The sequence below is a fragment of the Eschrichtius robustus genome, chromosome 5 (genome assembly GCF_028021215.1).
Source record: "Eschrichtius robustus isolate mEscRob2 chromosome 5, mEscRob2.pri, whole genome shotgun sequence".
Classification (NCBI taxonomy): Eukaryota; Metazoa; Chordata; class Mammalia; order Artiodactyla; family Eschrichtiidae; genus Eschrichtius; species Eschrichtius robustus.
Window position 1 is genome coordinate 145,325,909 of NC_090828.1, and position 18,517 is coordinate 145,344,425.

Below are 18,517 nucleotides of genomic sequence, written 5' to 3' on the forward strand. Positions count from 1 at the left end.
ATGTTCATGTTGTGTATATATACATATATATGTACTTAAAGAGTTATAAAATTCCATGACAAAGCCTATTGAGATATTAATTGGGATTGCATTTAATCTGTAGATCAATTTGGAAAAAGGTAACATCTTTACAATGCTTATTCTCTTCTATGAAACGTCTATAAATATCTTTCAATTTATTTAGATCTTTGTTATTGTTTTAATGTAAAGTTTTGTAATTGCTAGATTTGCTTTTAGGTACTTGCTTGCTATTATAAATTACATGTCTATTAAATTATATGTTAACGTTTTATTTCTTGTATATGAAAATACAGTAGATATTCTTGTATAATGATTTTATATGCAATTGCCAAATTCTCTTACAAATTCAGTAGGTTTAATTAATCTGGCAATAGATGCTTTTAGATTTTCTACAATCATAGTTAATTATATCATATAAAATCAATGATCTTTTTATTTCTTTCTCTCCAATACTTATAACTTTTCTTGTATCTTTCTCTTATCATACTGTACTGTCCAGAACCTCTAACACAATGTTGAATAAAAGAGTTTGTACTTGTTTGTATATACAGTACTTCTAATTTTTCGCCAATTAGAATGACTTTTACTGCAATTTTTTTGAAAAAACAATTTATGAGTTTACAAAAGCTTCTGTTTCCCTCATTTGTTAAGAGTTTTCTTTTTAGAAAACTGTGAATATTACATCAAGAAAAAAAAAGAAAGAAAGAAATGTACAGTCTAGAGAGGAAGAATGAAGTCACACAGAAATCAGAACCCTGCGTCGGGCACTGGGATGCTGCAGAAGCAGGAGGCCAGACCGCGTGGTCCCCCGTGGAGCCCGCGCACCGGGGGCACAAGCGTGTGTGGATCAGTAATGACTGGGAAGGAAAGAGTGTCTGGGGGTGTCGCGACGCCGGCCAGAGCCTTGGGCGCTGCAGGGCACTGAACAGGGGAGCAACGTGAAGACAAAGTCATCGGAAGTGAGTCCATCCTGCGTTGGCCCGGGCAGTGGGCCGCGGAGGAGAGGGCGGAGGGGTGGAACACAAACGGTTCACCTGCGGGATGAGCTGAGGGTGAGCCGTGAAGGGGGACCAGGGGGTGGCCTCGTGGAAGGGCGCCTAGCACGACTGTGGGGCCAGATGCGACGGGGTGGGGGGAGAAAGAGGTAAAAACAGTGCAGACGTGCAGACCCAGAAGAGGAAGCTGAGAATGGTGGAGGTGGGGAGACTGGGAAGCATTTCTTCGTTGTTAAAATTAAAAATTGGGATAAACAACAAGGTCCTGCTGTAGAACACAGGGAACTATATTCAATATCCTGTGATAAACCATCATGGAAAAGAATATGAAAAAGAATGTATATATATGTATAAGTGAATCACTTCTGTACAGCAGAAATGAACACATTGTAAATCAGCTATGCTTCAAAAAAAATTTTTAAGTAAAAAAAATTAAAAATTGGGGTTTTAACCAGAAACTATCACATGACAGAGGAAACTCCGGTGGGGGGGGGGCTGCTGTCCCCACTTCACGTTTGAGCACGAGGCACGAGGGCTCAGAGGGCTCTTCCCGGGTCCCAAATCCGAGGTGGAGCTGGGGCCAGAGCTCTGGCGTCTGACTTGCTGTCTTCTTACAAAGGGAGGGGAGGGGGCAAGGAACCCACCAAGGGACCCACCCCGAGGACCTGCGGACAGGGGCATGGGCAGCAAAGGGGAAGAACAAAGGAGACCAAGAGGAGAAATCGGAGGTGTGGGAAGCAGGGGCCCATATACAAGGCTGTTAATTTCAAGGGAAACATTAATTACAAGTTGATGCCTGACTTGTGGATACGTCGTAAGAAAAAACACTCCGAAAGGTAAGCAAATTAAAAACTATTAAAAATCTCTTGGTAAAAAGATTTCTATAAAATTGTTTATATGCTTAAAAAATAAGCATATAAAGAGCTGCTGATAATTAGATTCCAAAAAAGAAAGTTACTTACCTCTTCCAGGTCGCGTACAACCCGTTTCGGGTGAACTTCTGTCTTGAGTCGCTGGAATTCGTCATCCAAAACAGGATCTCCTCTATCTAGCTGGGGTTTTCAATCATCAAAAATGTTAAAATGGAATACAAAGGCACACAACTGTATTTCTCGTTGAAACTGGTAGAAACCCATTAAGCCATTGGTCCAATCCACCCATGAAGTTCCGCTGGGAGTGGTGGTTAAAATGATTGTTTTAAGTACACTTACTGTTTAAACATGGAAAGTTTCTACAGAAGCACAAACCCAATACCTTCTTCTTACAATTAGAGGATAGTCTCTGGACATTATTTCTGAGCCATTTAAAATTCACAGAATGGATCTTAGGAAAGAAACCGTGTGACACGGGAGTAGAGAGATTTCTTTTAAAAGAAATTTAACCTCCCAGGGAAGCTTTAAGCTCCTCAGAGCCGATGATCCAAGTATCAGGTTTTAACAAAGGCACGTGATCCCTTCGCTTTCCCGGGCGGTGGAAGTGGGGGGTCTGTCCCTTCCGTGGCTAGGTGTCCCCCGCCGCCTTCTCCCTGGCCCCCGAGCCATCTTCCCTACCCCGGAGCCACTGGCACTGCCTGGTGGCCCCCAGGAAGGCCGCCGGGCTTGGCAGTGTCTCCCCACACCTGCCTCCACGGCGGGAGGGCCGTGCACCTGCAAACCTGCGTTAGCTTTTGCCTCTCTGTGGTTTTTATTATTTGTGTGTTAGGTAACTTCTAAAACTAGCTTGGCTTTCAGGTATGCTGTTCACAAACATTTTTATAGACTAAATTGGAAGAAATCCGACCACCACATTAACACCCTACTCGAAAATGAGAGGACATACTGGAGAGCACAGGGAACTACACTCAATATTTTGTAATAACCTCTAAGGGAGAAGAATCTGAAAAAGAATAGATGTGTGTGCGTGTGTGTGTGAGTGTGTGTGTGTGTGTAACTGAATCACTGAGCTGTATACATGAAACTAACACAATATTGTAAATCAACTCTACTGCAGTCAAAGAAAACAAGAAAGAACAGATGTCTATGATTGTCACCAGGGCGGTGAGCTGTCCGGTCCGATTTGCATGCAGCCGGAGGTTGAGTGTGAGACTTGGGGACCTTAGGTTCAAAATACAGATTCCGTGGGGAGAGACCCAGACCTCCATGACGACTAAAAGTCAAATAAAATAGAGGGAATTTAAAGAAGGGATTGGCAAATGCGTTGTTAGATGAAAGAGGAGGGAAACTTCTTGTACCTTTATTTAGACTCTACTCATTTACGATGAACATTTCAGAATTTAGCATTACTGGCCGTCTCCCTTGAGCAAGAAGTCGCCGCCCCCGAGGGTCTGGGCCGTGCCGCTCTCGTGCCCACTTGCTCTGCACCCTCCCTCCCTCTCGCTTTTGCTCGGTTTCCTGCCACAGGGCTCGGCCTCCGCCTTTGGTCTGGACCTGGCTCTGGCTTCGCTCCTGGGCACCGTCTCTGGGTCTCTCTTACCTTCGTGCTCTGCAGCTCATGCCCAGCATTCCAGCCCGAACTGGAGCCATTCCCTGCCTCTAAGTTGGACGCCTTTCTCCTCTTTACTACTTTTCAAACTTATACCGTGTCTTCTGGGAAGCTTTCCAGCTAGACGAGTCCTCTGCTAGCTGGACTCGGAAGCCCCACACTGCATAGCAGCGGTCTCGGTGACAGTCACAGGCAGCCTCGATTTACAGTTAACCGTGGGCTGGCTATCAGCCTCCCCTCCCTACTTAAGTGTAAGGTTTTTTCTCCTTATGTGACATCTTGCATACAGCAGGAATTCACAATATTTAGTGAAATAAATGACATCGAATTAGCAGTGTTTCTGACCTTGTATTTGTTGTTTACTCTCTGCCGCTCCTCAGTAAGGTCTTTTTTAAATTTAAAGGACATGTGATCTTGACCGAGGTGTACCTGCCTGGGGAGAAAAAAACCAGCTTCCAGAACCCATCAGAATACCATAGTCAACTTCAGGATGGAGCGTCTTAGCTGTACTGCACAGCTGAAGAGGGAGGACGCACCGTGGGGTAGAGAAGCTGCAGAGACCACAGCGACACAACGAGGGTGAATAATGTGTTCCACAAGACGAAGCTCATCTTCTAGGGACACACACTAAAATATTTATGAATAAAAAAACCTGGATCCTCAACCTTAGTCATCATTAGGGAAATGCAAATCAAAACCACAGCGACGGACCACGGCTCACCCACTCGGGTGGCTATGACGATTCATGATGATGCTGGTGACAACAATCGTAACGGAGGGAAATAACAGGAATTGCCAAGGAGGTGGGAAACTGGAAGCTTCGTACGTTGCGGACGGGAATGTAAAATGCTGCAGCCACGTAGAGCACAGCTGGGCCGTTCTCAAAAAGTTAAACATAGAATTACCGTACGACCCAGCGATTCCTCTCCTACGCATACACCCAAGAGACCTGAAAAGATAAGTTCACACAAAAACTTGTATATAAATGTTCGTAGCAGCATTATTTAAAATAGCCCAAAGGTGGAAACCACCCAAGTGTCCATCAACTGATGAATGAATAAACACAATGTAGTATGTCCACAAAATAGAATCTTATTCAGCCATAAAAATGAATGAAGTACGGACAGGTGCTGTGACGTGGATGAAGCTTGGAAACACGATCAGTGAAAGAAGCCAGTTACTGAAGGCCACGTGTTCTACGGCTGCATTCATATGAAATAAGGGGCAATGCCACAGAGACAGAAAGTGGGTTAGTGGTCGCCAGGGGCTGGGGAAAGAGGACGGGGCGTGACTGCTTCATGCTTACGACGGGCTTCCTTTCTGGAGGGATGCAAATGTTCTGGAAATAAGTGGTGATGGTTGCACAACACCGTGAACGTACTAAGAACTTCTGGCTTCTACACTTTAAAATGGTTCATTTTATGTGATGTGAATTTTATCACACTTAAAACACCTCTGGTATGTAATGTACCCATCATGGAGTCCAATACGTGTTCAAAGTATATAATAGCAGAGTTCCCCGGCGGTCCAGTGGTTAGGATTCTCGGCTTTCACTGCCGAGGACGCGGGTTCGATCCCTGGTCAGGGAACTAAGATCCCGAAAGCTGCACGGCTCGGCCAAAAAAAAAAAAAAAAGTACAGTAGCTGTGGTTTTTAAAGTTCTGGAGAACTGTCTTAGATGAAAGGAAACTAAAAAGACATGAAAACTACACACAAATTGTATGATCTTTGATTGGACCTTGGATTCCCCACTCCAAAAACCAAAACCCCCTGGTATAAGAGTCATTACTGGGACAACAAGGTAAATCTGCACATAGGCTGATTATTTGGTGCTTCATCAATGGTAAACCTCTTGGAAGTGATTATGGTGATGTTGGAGAACGTCCCTGCTTTTAGGAGCTACGTGCTAAAACCTTTAGGGGTGAGGCTTCATGGCACCTGTACCTGCAACTTGCTTTCAAAGGGCTCAGGGGGGGCTTCCCTGGTGGCACAGTGGTTAAGAATCTGCCTGCCAGTGCAGGGTACACGGGTTTGAGCCCTGGTCTGGGAAGATCCCACAGGCCGCGGAGCAACTGGGCCCGTGAGCCACAACTACTGAGCCTGCGCGTCTGGAGCCTGTGCTTTGCAACAAGAGAGGCCGCGATAGTGAGAGGCCCGCGCACCACGATGAAGAGTGGCCCCCACTTACCGCATCTGGAGAGAACCCTAGCACAGAAACGAAGACCCAACACAGCCAAAAATAAATAAATAAATTTATACAAAGGGCTCAGGGGGATAAAAGGTGTGTCTGCACGTGTGCATTTGTGCGCGTGTGCATGCGTGTGGCGTTAACCACTGACCCTACATCAGTGTGTGTGCCTCTTACTGGCAGGGTTAAAATCTTTTAACAAAAAAGTAGGGAGAAAGTATTAAGTGAACAACACATGATCAAAAGTGAATTTAGGGACTTCTGGGGTGGCACAGTGGTTAAGAACCCGCCTGTCAATGCAGGGGACACGGGTTCGAGCCCTGGCCCGGGAAGATCCCACATGCCGCAGAGCAACTAAGCCCGTGCGCCACAACCACTGAGCCTGTGCTCTAGAGCCCATGCGCCACAACTACTGAGCCCGCGTGCCACAACTACTGAGCCCGTGTGCCACAACTACTGAGCCACAACTACTAGAGGCCGTGCTCCACAACAAAGAGAAGCCACCGCAATGAGAAGCCCGTGCACCGCAACGAAGACCCAGCACAGCCCAAAATAAATAAATAAATAGATAGATAAATAAATAAACAAAAAACAAAATTTAGGATGTGATTTCGAGTCTGTTACAAAGAAGCATAGGTGGAAGGGAAAACACGAGGGTTAACAGTGGTCACTGGACTAACAGTGATTTTTTTTTCCTCTTCTACACTCAAAAAAAAACCTTCAAGTTTCTAAAATGACAACGTGTCCACTTTTTTTACAACAGGGAAAGAGTGTTTTTTTTAAATGGTCCTGGGTAACCTGGCATACACCCTATTCAACTGAGGCCAGACCCCGAGTACAGACTCACACAGGATTCTGTGAATTCACAGAAGGGGCTGTTTCTCCTGAGGGGGTGGCAGGGTGGGGACACCTGGGCCGGCCCCAGAGCTCAGGGCGCGTGGCCTGTCTGGGCGGCATGTGGGCTCTTAGTTCCCCGACCAGGGATCGGACCCGTACCCTCTGCAGTGGAAGCGTAGAGTCTTAACCACTGGACCGCCAGGGAAGTCCCTCCAGGAGTCTCTGTTTGAACTCAGTTTAAGAGTTTCTAAAGTTACTTCAGCTGAATCTGTACACGTAGATATGCCTGGTGTGATATGGTAAAAATTTGTAAAAAGGGTTCCATCTTGTTTGCAGGAGCACAAAGAAGAAGCCCCGCGTCTGAGTTTGAAAACCTCCGCCGGGTGCCTCCCCGACCCCAGCCTGCACTGCCGGGGTCCCCGGACGGCCTCTGGGGCACACAGCCCAGGACACAGGGGGCTCGGGGTGGGGGGAGCGGTGACGGGGCGAGACCCGGGGTGCCTGTCACCCCGATCGGTCCTGAGCAAGCGGGGTGCACTCTGGCTCTGCCACTGGTCATGCTTAGGAAGCAGCATGGTTTGGTCACATTAGTTTATTCCCAATAGAAACTTTACTCTGAAACAGAAGGTCCATTAAAGGGAGAGAATAATCAAATTTTTCAGAGGGCATAAAAAGGTATTACATTTCATTGTGTCTCATGGATAAAAAGCCATTACCAAAAACACCGTCACTTGATGCAAATAATTGCGCAATATTTACCACTTAAGGTGATTTTTGAGCTCTTCGTAAGTGTCCTGTCTGACCTTCTGTTCAAACAGTGCTTCCTTCATCTGTCTTGTTTTTGAAACCTCAGTGCCTTGGTCCAAAACTGAGGGAGGAAAAAATAAAATAAATTTAAAAAAAAAACAAAAAAAATAAAACAAAGAAAAAATTTAAAAAATCAAAACAAACAAACAAACAAAAAAAAAACAAAAAAACTGAGGGAGGGAGCAAACACGATTATACCAGTAATCAAATCAGAATCACTGGCTGAGAGAAAAACACATTTCTAATGGCAAAACATAACAGCGATCTAACTGAGTTTTGCTGCTGCTGCAGATTCTGCCCAGGGGCTGACTTATGGAGGACCAACTGCTTACCTTCTCTTAATTCTTTAATCTTCAATTTTCCTGGTTCTTGGTTTAGAACAGTTGCCACAGCAAATGGATTCGATAAATCTACTGGAAATCTCAAGTTCTGATATTCGATTTCCTGAGACCAAAACAGGAGGGAAAAGTCATTATTTGCCTTCTCTGTCATTTCTTCCATCGTGGTTCACATAACGCCCACTTTACCTTAATCTTGGGAGGCTTTGCCTTTGCTGGCAGTCGGTGAAAATGTACATGTGTCCTTGCCTTTTCTGGAGGAACAACTACTTTCCTAGAAAGAGTATTTAATCTTTCAAATTCTTCTAAGCTAGAGTTGAAAACAGATTATTAAATTAGTATGTAATGCAACAACTCAAGGCTCCTAATTTTAGTTCTTTCCAATAATACCATGACTTACACTCCATTAAATATCAATACTATATCTAAACTAAAAATCAATCTGAATGCTAAAACAGTGGTTTACTAAAATAAACGCAAGGTCAGGATACCAGAGCATAATCATATACAAACAGCTGTTCGATGGCTGTTTTCCTTATGTTCTCAAAGAACATAGCAAGTGGAAAACAGGACAGGCTGAAAAATGCTCTCAGCGTCCAGCATAATTCATTTCTGGCCTGTTGGTTTTCCACAGCTATATTTACTTACCACATTTAAAAACTCTTACATTGATTTATGTTCCTAGTAAAAGAATAATTTTGCCCCGTTTGTAGCAAGATCTTTAAAATAAAGTGATTCAGGTTAACGTTTGAGATCTTTACTGTGAATGAAAACTGCTTTAAACATAGGCAGGTATAGACATGGCTGCTTCCATGTCTGCAGAAACTGCTCATTTATCATGAGATGTAGTAGAATCACGTATGTTTATAAATGCTACCCATGAAAGCATTTCCTTAAGCAAGAATGTGTGAACACGTGTTTGGTGGGATGACATGTGTCCATGACGTTACAGAGGTAAGAGGAGAGATTGCGACCATTCATGCATTCTGACATGCCAGGTGCATTGGCCTAGCGCCTACTGACCCGGCCCCACTGCACAACACGGGCCATAGGCCTGCGATCCCAAACTTAACGTGGCCTTTGTGAGGGTCCTGAAAGGTCACGGCACGGGAGAACCTGTCCACACTGACTGACGCGCTGTGAGGTGCAGGGACGAGTGAGCTGTGGCCCAGCATCTGCATCTCAACAGAGCTCTGATACCACCTCTGCCGTAAATATCTGGGAAACAACCCCAAATTTCTGAGGGTGTTAAAAACCAGTCTCCTAAAGCAACCACACTCCAATGAAAATTAACAGCAACGGCAAAAAACCCAGTCTCCTTAGGAAGTCTAATTGCTAGTGTTAAGGATGGAAATGAGAAAACGAGAAACTAAAGAGTTATGTGGGATTGGCAGTGCCAAAGTCAGGACATATGTGAGTGCATCCATCATGCACCCAACTCTGAAACAAAAAAGCAACCTATGACGCCTCCAGAACACACTGCAGCTGGGTCATTTTTCTCCTTGCTGGTGGAATGTCTGTTCTAGCCCCACCTGCAGCCTGGGGAGACACAGTCCTTGAAAACATCAAGAGTGCTCTAAACAAGATATTAAACTCCAGTTGGGAAACCAAAACATCAGTTAGAAAAGGTCTGCTCCCGCTCCTGCACGGAACTCGGGCCGCGCAATGCGCCATCGTATGTATGAACACGTCTGTGGAAGTCAGAGTCAAAGAGGGACAAGTCAACATCCCCCTCAGGCGATGGCGCCGAGGAGGCGGTCTGAGTGTCGCAGCGCGTGACGCGAGCTGGCCAGTGGCGTTCTGCTCGGCCAGTAACTGACGCCAGGAGAATGAGCGCTGGTTTCCATTTACATCCAACGCTACTCCTTCATCGGCTGACTCATTTAGTTCCACCGTGGGAACTTGCAAGATTTGGGCTCAGCGGGCCACACGAATATTCTATAGTTGACTTAAGCTGCTTTGGCTTTTTAGAAAAAAAATAATAACATAAATATATAATAAACCATGGAGCTAGTTCTTATTCTGATACTAGATTGTTACTCCACTTTATTTAATATGCCTAATGATGTTACTGTGTGATGTGTACCTGTGCATGAAGGGGAGAGGAGAAAATCAAACTTTTTCTTTATCATTTTCAAAATATTTGTAAGGGTTTTCCAAGGTTGGGGTTTATACTGTGCCATTTTCCTTTCCTCAGTCATCTCTTCCCCTCTTGCCAGAAGCAACTACTGCTACAAGTGCAGAGATATCCTCTGCATTGCTGTTGTATCTTAAGTGTATTTTATGAAGGTTCATCATTTAAATAAGTTTTTAAAACTGACATAGAATTGACATAAAACAGTATATTAGTTTCAGGCATATTAAGTACGCTTTTGATGGCATTCTGCTACAAGAAACACAGAATGAAAGGAAGGAAGACCTGGGGTTTTGAAAAAGTTTGAAGAATACACAGAAGCCCCCCGAGGCGGCCGTACTTTAAAGCCATGTTGGGGTAGCACGTGCCAGTGAAGACACACTCGTACGGCTGAGAGTTGAACTGTGAAATCCACAGCTGCACTTTTATCTGTGCGATCCCACACTGAAAGGGGGTAAACGTCACTGTCACATCCATCTTCCCGTTCGCTGGTATTATTCCTGGGAGGAAAGACATGAGAAAACGTGATGCGTTCTCTTCCTGCCAAGTCCCGGCAAAGAGGCTGACACACACACACACACACACACACACACACACACCACACACACCACACACACACCCACCCACCCACACACTCACACACACCACACACACACCACACAAACACACCCCCATACACTCACACACACCCCATACACTCACACACACCCCATACACACACCACACACCCCCCATACACTCACACACACCCCATACACACACCACACACACACCACACACACACCACACACACACCCATACACTCACACACACCCCATACACACACACCCCATACACACACACACACACACCCCATACACTCACACACCCCATACACACACACACACCATACACACCATACACACACCATACACACACCATACACACACACACCATACACACACACCACACACACCATACACACACACACACCACACACACCATACACACACACACACCATACACACACCACACACCACACACACCATACACACACACACCATACACACACCATACACACACACCACACACCACACACACACACACCACACACACACCATACTCACACACCATACACACACCACACACACACACCATACACACCACACACACATACCACACACACACCATACACACACACCCCATACACACGCACCACACATACCCCATACACTCACACACACCACACACACACACCACACACCCCCATACACTCACACACACACCCCATACACTCCCACACACACCCCATACACTCACACACACCACACACACACACCACACACACACCACACACACACCCCATACACTCACACACACCCCCACACACACACCACACACACCCCATACACTCACACACACCACACACACACCACACACACACACCACACACACACCACACACACACCACACACACACACACCATACACACACCACACACACCTCATACACTCACACACACCCCCCACACACACCATACACACACCACACACACCCCATACACTCACACACACCACACACACACCACACACACCATACACACACACCCACACCATACATACACCACACACACCCCATACACTCACACACACCACACACACACCACACACACACACACCATACACACACACCCCATACACACACACCACACACACATACCACACACACACACCATACACACACATACACCATACACCACACACACCCCATACACTCACACACACCACACACACACCACACACACACACCCCATACAAACACACACACCATATACACACCATACACACACCACACACACACACAAATACACTGTTCCCATGAGAAACACCAGTATTTCTATTATCTTTATATAGTCTTTTCATTAAATACACGTGAATCAACTTCTGCACGTTTACATTGATCTTATTTATCCAACTACTACCTTAATCCTTTATAATAATAACTCGATTGTGTCAGTTATATAAACATATACTTATCAATCAGCGTTGCTAACTCAGAAGTGAATTCCCAAAACCATAATCTTTAAGCTCATTCCCACATGTCAATGTTCATGCTGTAAGCCACAAGGAAAAGCAAGGAACACACATAAAAGTTTGTGTCCAAATTATTCAGTTCCCTATATTTTTGTGTAATTTGATTCTCTCCTTTCAAATCTTCAGGATGGATGACTGTTCTCTCCAAAGTCAGATATCACACGATGTTTATTTCTCCTTTGTATCTCTGGTGCCAGCAGCACTTGGAACCCAGTAAGTGTTCAACAAACATGGAAAGGAAAATAAAAGGCAGGGAGGGAGGGTGGGTCAATGCCCTAAGTGTGAGAGGGGCTAATGTTTCTGACTTCCACTGAAGGCTCTCTGGTTTGCTTTCTAGGTGGTTCCCTCTGTCCCGGTGCATCGGGTCTTTCTATGGTCCCTGCAGAGGCCTTGTACACACCCTCATAAATGCCTGGCATACCCCCTTCCCATCCATGGCCTCTGAATCTTGGCCCACCCTCTGCCTTGCTCTCTGTGCCAACCGCACAGCCCTTTCATTCAGCCATCCAAGCATTCACTGAGCACTGCTGGGTGCCAGGCACTCTTTTAGGCACTTGAGATACAGCAATAAACAAAGCAAAGTCCCGGAGTTCCCAGGGTTTACATGCTAGTCGGGATAGCAAACAAAAAGAAATAAGCAAGTGAAGATAAACTCTCAAGTCGTGGCATGAATACAGAGCAAGCCTTGGGGAGGCAAGTGAAGCACAAGGAGCTGTCTGAGCGACGGGGACATCGGGCTCACGTGGAGGAGAGCGGCCTCTGCTCCAATCCCCAGACACGGGCTCCGGCACCCCAGGGCCTTGGCATCGCCGTTCCCCAGCCTGGAAAGCCCTTCCTCCAAGTCTTCTTTCAGCTGCTGATTCCCACCCCTGAAACCATCTCTCTGCCGTCTGTCTCCCCTACTAAGTCTCACCAAAGCAAGCGCCTGCTCATTACAGGTGTTCCCAGCTCAATAAATAAAACTTCAAAGCCTGCGTCAGCCTACGTGTTACAGCAAACTCCTCCTGACGCTCCACCCCCAAGAGCCTCCACCCCCGACACTCCATCACCCTGCGGTCCTCGGGTGCCACCCCAGCTGTCACCCTGCTATGTCTACCAGTCTCCCAACTAGACTGCAAGCCCCTAAGGCAGACAACAGGCCCCAGAGCTCTTTTATCTTCCCAGATCCCAGGCACGGTGCTTCAGAAAACTACAGAAAACCCTAAAGACTCTGCCAAAAACACCTGTTAGAATTAATTTAAAAAGTCAGTAAAGTTGCAGGATACAAATCAATATAGAAAAATCAGTTGTGTTTCTATACACCAACAACAAACCATCAGAAAGTGAAATTAAGAAAACAATCCCACTGGGGACTTCCCTGGTGGCACAGTGGTTAAGAATCCGCCTGCCAATGCGGGGAACATGGGTTCGATCCCTGGTCCGGGAGGATCCCACATGCTGCAGAGCAGCTGGGCCCGTGCGCCACAACTACTGAGCCTGCGCTCTGGAGCCCGCGAGCCACGACTACTGAGCCCGCATGCCACAACTGCTGAAGCCCGCGCGCCCTTGAGCCCGTGCTCCGCAACAAGAGAAGCCACTGCAATGAGAAGCCCGCACACCGCAATGAAGAGTAGCCCCCGCTCGCCGCAACTAGAGAAAGCCCACGTGCAGCAACAAAGACCCAACACAGCCAAAACTAAAATAAAAATTAAAAACAAAAACCAAAAAAAAAAATCCCACTTACAATAGCAACAAAAAGAATAAAATACCTAGGAATAAATTTTTTCCAGTTTTATTGAAAAATAATTGACATACATTTCTGTATAAGTTTAAGGTACACAGCATGATGGTTTGATTTACATATTTGTGAAACGATGACCACAATAGGTTTAATTAACGTTTATTATCTCAAATAGATACAATAAAAAGAAAAGAAAAAATTCTTCTTGTGATGAGGCATAAATTTAACTAAGGAAGTGAAAGACCTGTACACTGAAAACTATAAGACATTGATGAAAGAAATTGAAGAAGACACAAATAAATGGAAAGATATTCCATGTTCATGGATTGGAAGAATTAATATCGTTAAAATGTCCATGCTATCCAAAGAGATATACAAATTCAATGCAACCTTATCAGACTTCTAACGGTACTTTTCATAGAAATAGAACAAACAATCCTAAAGTTTGTATGGAATCACAAAAGACTCAGAATAGCTAAAACAATCTTGGGAGAGAACAGAGCTAAAGCATCATGCTTTGTGATTTCAAATCCTATCACAAAGCTACAGTAATCAAAATGGAATGATATTGACATAAAAATATATAAATAGATTCATGGAAAAGAATAGAGAGCCCAGGAATAAACCCATGCATACGTGGTCAATTAATTGGCAACAAAGGATCCCAGAACATGCACAGGGGAAAGGACAGTCTCTTCAATAAATAGTGTTGGGAAAACTGAACAGCCACATGTAAGAGAACAAAACTGAACCACTATCTTATACCACATACAAAAGTGAATGTGGGAAGCAGATTACTTAGGAGTTTGGGATTGACATGTACACACTACTGTATATAAAACAGACAACCAACAAGGACCTACTGTATATCACAGGGAACTCTACTCAATAGTTGGTAATAACCTATAAGGGAAAATAATCTAAAAAAGAATATATATATGAATGTATAACTGAATCACTTTGCTGTACACCCTACCCTAACACAACATTGTAAATCAACTATATTTCAATAAAAATTTAAAACATTTAAAAAAATGATTTCAAAGTGGATTAAAGACTTGAATGTAAGACCTGACCATAAAACTCCTAGAACAAAACACAGAAAAAAGCTCCCTGACACTGGTCTTGGCAATGATTTTGGGGATTTGATACCAAAAGCAAAAGCAACGAAAGCAAAAATAAACAAGTGAGACTATATCAAATTCAAAAGCTTCTGCACAGTAAAGGAAACCATCAACAAAATGAAAAGGCAACCTATGAAATGGAAGGAAATATTTGTGAACTACATATCCAATAAGGCATTAATACCCCAGATATACAAGGATCTCATATAACCCAATAGCAGAAAAACCCAAATAACCCAATTTTTTCAATGAGCAAAGGACCTGCATAGACATTTTTCCAAAGAAGATATACAAATGGCCAATAGGTACGTGTTCAACAACACTAATCATCAGGGAAATGCAAATAAAAAACATAATGAGATATCACCTCACACCTATTAGAATGGCTATTATCAAAAAGAAGAGATAACAAATCCTGGTGAGGGTGTGGAGAAAAGGGAGCCCTGTTCACTGTTGGAAATACAAGCTGGCACAGCCACTACGGAGAACAGTATGGAGGTTCCTCAAAACGTTAAAAAAATAGAACTACCATATGGTCCAGCAATCCCACATCTGGGTATAATATGCAAAGGAAATGAAATCATTATTTTGAAAAGATAGCTGTACTCCTATGTTCATTGCAGCATTATTCACAATATCCAAGGTATGGAAACAATCTGTGTCCATCAACAGTTGAATGGAAAAGATGTGGTACACATATACAATGGAATATTATTCAGCCTTAAAAAAGAAGGAAACCCCGCCGTTTACGACAATATGTATGAACCTGGAGGGCATTATGCTGAGTAAGATAAGCCAGACAGAGACAAAGACTGCATGGTATCGCTTATATGCATATCTAAAAGAAAAAAAGTCCAATTCTTAGAAACAGAGAGTAGAAAAGTGATTTCCAGGGGCTGAGGGGTGAGGGAAAAAGGAGAGGTTGGTAAAAGGGTGTAGACTTCCAACTGCAGGGTGAATAAGGTCTGAGGACCTAATGTAAAACACGGTGACTATAGTTGGTAACATCATACTGTATAATTGAAATTTGCTAAGAGTAGAGTAGAACTTAAATGTTTCACCAAAAAAAAAAAAAGTAACTATGTGATGTGATGGATACATTAATTAACTCAATGAAGGAATCCTTTCACAATGTGTATATACGTCAAATCATCACATTGTACACTTTAAAAAGATAATAATTTTATGTGTCAACTATACTTCAAAAATAAGAAAAAAATACAAAATAAACACAAAACTATTTTAGCATTCACAGCAGATCACAGTGGGCAGATATTTAAATCTGAAACCTAAACGTCAAGAGACAGAAACTGGGAAGCAGAAATCAGTTCAGGTGGAGATTTCACTCTCAGAGGTCCAGAGCATCTTTGGGATCTATATCCTTTGGGGTGTGCAAAGACAGATGGTCCACGCCACCTGTGAGACAAATTCCTTAGACCCTTCACTAAGATTCTGAAGGCTTGGAAAGAAATAATATTCTCATTTTATTTGAACCTGAATTAAAGGTGACTACAAAACCAAGGATGTACCAAGAGTCAATACTAGAATTAGAATGGATTAACTTCTGATTTCCCAGTTTTGACTCTGGGAGAAATTTACCTGGACATTATTATAAATTATCTGCATGACACAGATTATCCCAAACTGTTTTTACTCCCAAATTTCCAGTTCCAATATACATTATGTCAGACATGTAAAAAGTCTGTTACTCTTACACATTTGAAAATAATATATTCAAATGTGGCTTATTCTTTTCCATAACTTGAGAGCTACTTTCCAAATCATCTTCGATCTGAGAACTCTGGCAACTTGAGAATTAATTCTCCTTACCTGATGTTGGCTCAACAGTAAAGGCTTGATGAGACCGAACCAAAGCAACATGAAACTCAAAATCTACAGGGCAACTGCATTGCAAAGGAATCACATAGCTTTTGCTGCAAAAAAAAAAAAAAAAGAAAAGGAAAGAAAAACGGAAAATATTATTTTTCTTTTTAACTAGATCTTCTGGTATCAAGGAAAAGAAACTCAGGTTATGTAATAAACAATCACAACCATGAGGACAGTCAACGCTCACACAATAATTCCCGGGTGCCAGCTAGCCGACAGTAAACTAGTCTAATCCTATCAGGTGGTAAGATGATTTCTCCACTGACAGAAGAGGAAACCAAGGCGCAGCGCAGGCTCCTGTCCTGCCCAAGGGGACACAGCTGGCTAGCGGCAGAACCAGGATTCAGTGCAGGTCCACTGTCCCGACGACAGCTCTGTCTGCCACCTGTCGAGCCGGGCAGCTTTAACCTGCAGGTGCTCAGTCCCAGGCAAAGGGCGTCTCTGCCACACGACGGGCCCCGGGGAGCCTGGGGACGCCGCAGAAGCAGGCGTCATGGACAGCCTGGGAAGCCCTGGCCCCGGCAGCGCCTGGAACTGGCCCGTGTTGAAGAAACCACACGGTGGGTTTCGTTGGCCGAAATATGCTGGAGGCTATTTGGTTAGAAGCTGCAAACCAGCAGAGGAGCTGGAGAGAAATGCTCTCACGGGGACAAGGCCACCTGCTCTTCTTGGAGAGCCCTGCGCTTCCCCTGACGGCCCCTCCTCCTGCGGGGCGCGCCGGGCGGCCCGAGTCTGCGGGAGAACAGAACCCTCCAGGCGATCGGTGGCATCCCGCGAGGGGCGGGGGCAGGTCACCTGGGCCCCTTCCAGCAGCTCCTCCCTCTTCTCGGGGCTGCGCGCGCCCTTCTGCACGCCCAGCCCGCCCGGCCGCCGGCCCCCACCTGTCCGCCTTCCGAGGACCCCCTGCCCGCTGCGCTGCCCCTCGCGCCCGGCTCCAACTCCGGGAGAGCGAGATCGCAGGGGGTTTGGGCAGCCCTCGTGCTGCCTTCTGGGAGGTGCCCGTCCCCGCCGGGCTGGCTGTGGGCTTTCCCATCACGGCCCACACCCTCAGCGGCCAGCGCCCGGCTGCCTGGGAGCTCCAAGTCCCATGAAGGCACAGCCGAGTCCACTGGCTTCTCCTGCACAGCCTCAGCCAAGCCCCAGAGTCCTGCACAGAGGAACCCAACGAGTATTTGCTGGAGCAAAGTGAAATCACCCCTTGTCAGGAGGAATTTGGGGGATACAGTAATAGTGCAAACATGGTTTGAAAAACGATGCCAAGAGCGTTTTTATTTGGCTTTAAACTCATTATCTTTTAAACATTTCTGAAATATTCCAAATATAAAGAAAAATATTGAGAAGAATAAAATAAAGATCCCTTTATCCACTACCAACCTCTATTAAATCTTCTGCTTTGGGTAAATCCATGTCATATTCTTAGAGAAATAAAACACCGCGGAACAGCTGAAGCTCCCTGCCCACCTCTCCCTGGACCTCTGCTCCTTCCTGCCTTCCCAGGGGTGACCGCACCTGGATTCACCATCAATCCATGGATTTTTATAGTATCACCGCATATGTATGTACCCATAAAATGTATAATAGTTATTATTTGTTTCCAACAATATGGTTCTAAAACGTGCTAGTTTTGCCCAGCACTATGCTTTTGAGGTTGACCCATGAAGTTCTGTTCTTTCGATTTAACCAGTGACGAGTAGTCCATTGTATGACGACATCATCCTTGTTTCTCTACTCTCGTGCTGAAAGCGTTTAGGTTGTTTGCACCCTTTCACTACTGCAATGTGGTGAGGACAGTCCTTGGGTGGGGCTCCTTATGCATCTGGACCAGAGCTGCTCTAGCTATAACCAAGAAGTGGAATTACTGGTTAGCAGCAAAGTGAAAATATCAGCTTTACTACATACAGCCAAAACACCCT

At 44.9% G+C, this 18,517-nt stretch overlaps 1 protein-coding gene across 1 annotated transcript in view; it reads right to left on the reverse strand.

The window, feature by feature from the left end:
- Positions 1 to 18,517, reverse strand: part of CFAP221 (cilia and flagella associated protein 221) — an 87,584-nt gene that overhangs the window by 29,404 nt on the left and 39,663 nt on the right. The window contains exons 7-13 of the mRNA XM_068544023.1: positions 16,548 to 16,651; positions 10,142 to 10,301; positions 7,857 to 7,977; positions 7,662 to 7,773; positions 7,282 to 7,390; positions 3,843 to 3,930; positions 1,979 to 2,068 (exon numbers count right to left, since the gene is read on the reverse strand). Of these exons, the coding sequence (XP_068400124.1) occupies positions 1,979 to 2,068; positions 3,843 to 3,930; positions 7,282 to 7,390; positions 7,662 to 7,773; positions 7,857 to 7,977; positions 10,142 to 10,301; positions 16,548 to 16,651 (784 nt within the window). The remainder of the gene's footprint in view (positions 1 to 1,978; positions 2,069 to 3,842; positions 3,931 to 7,281; positions 7,391 to 7,661; positions 7,774 to 7,856; positions 7,978 to 10,141; positions 10,302 to 16,547; positions 16,652 to 18,517) is intronic.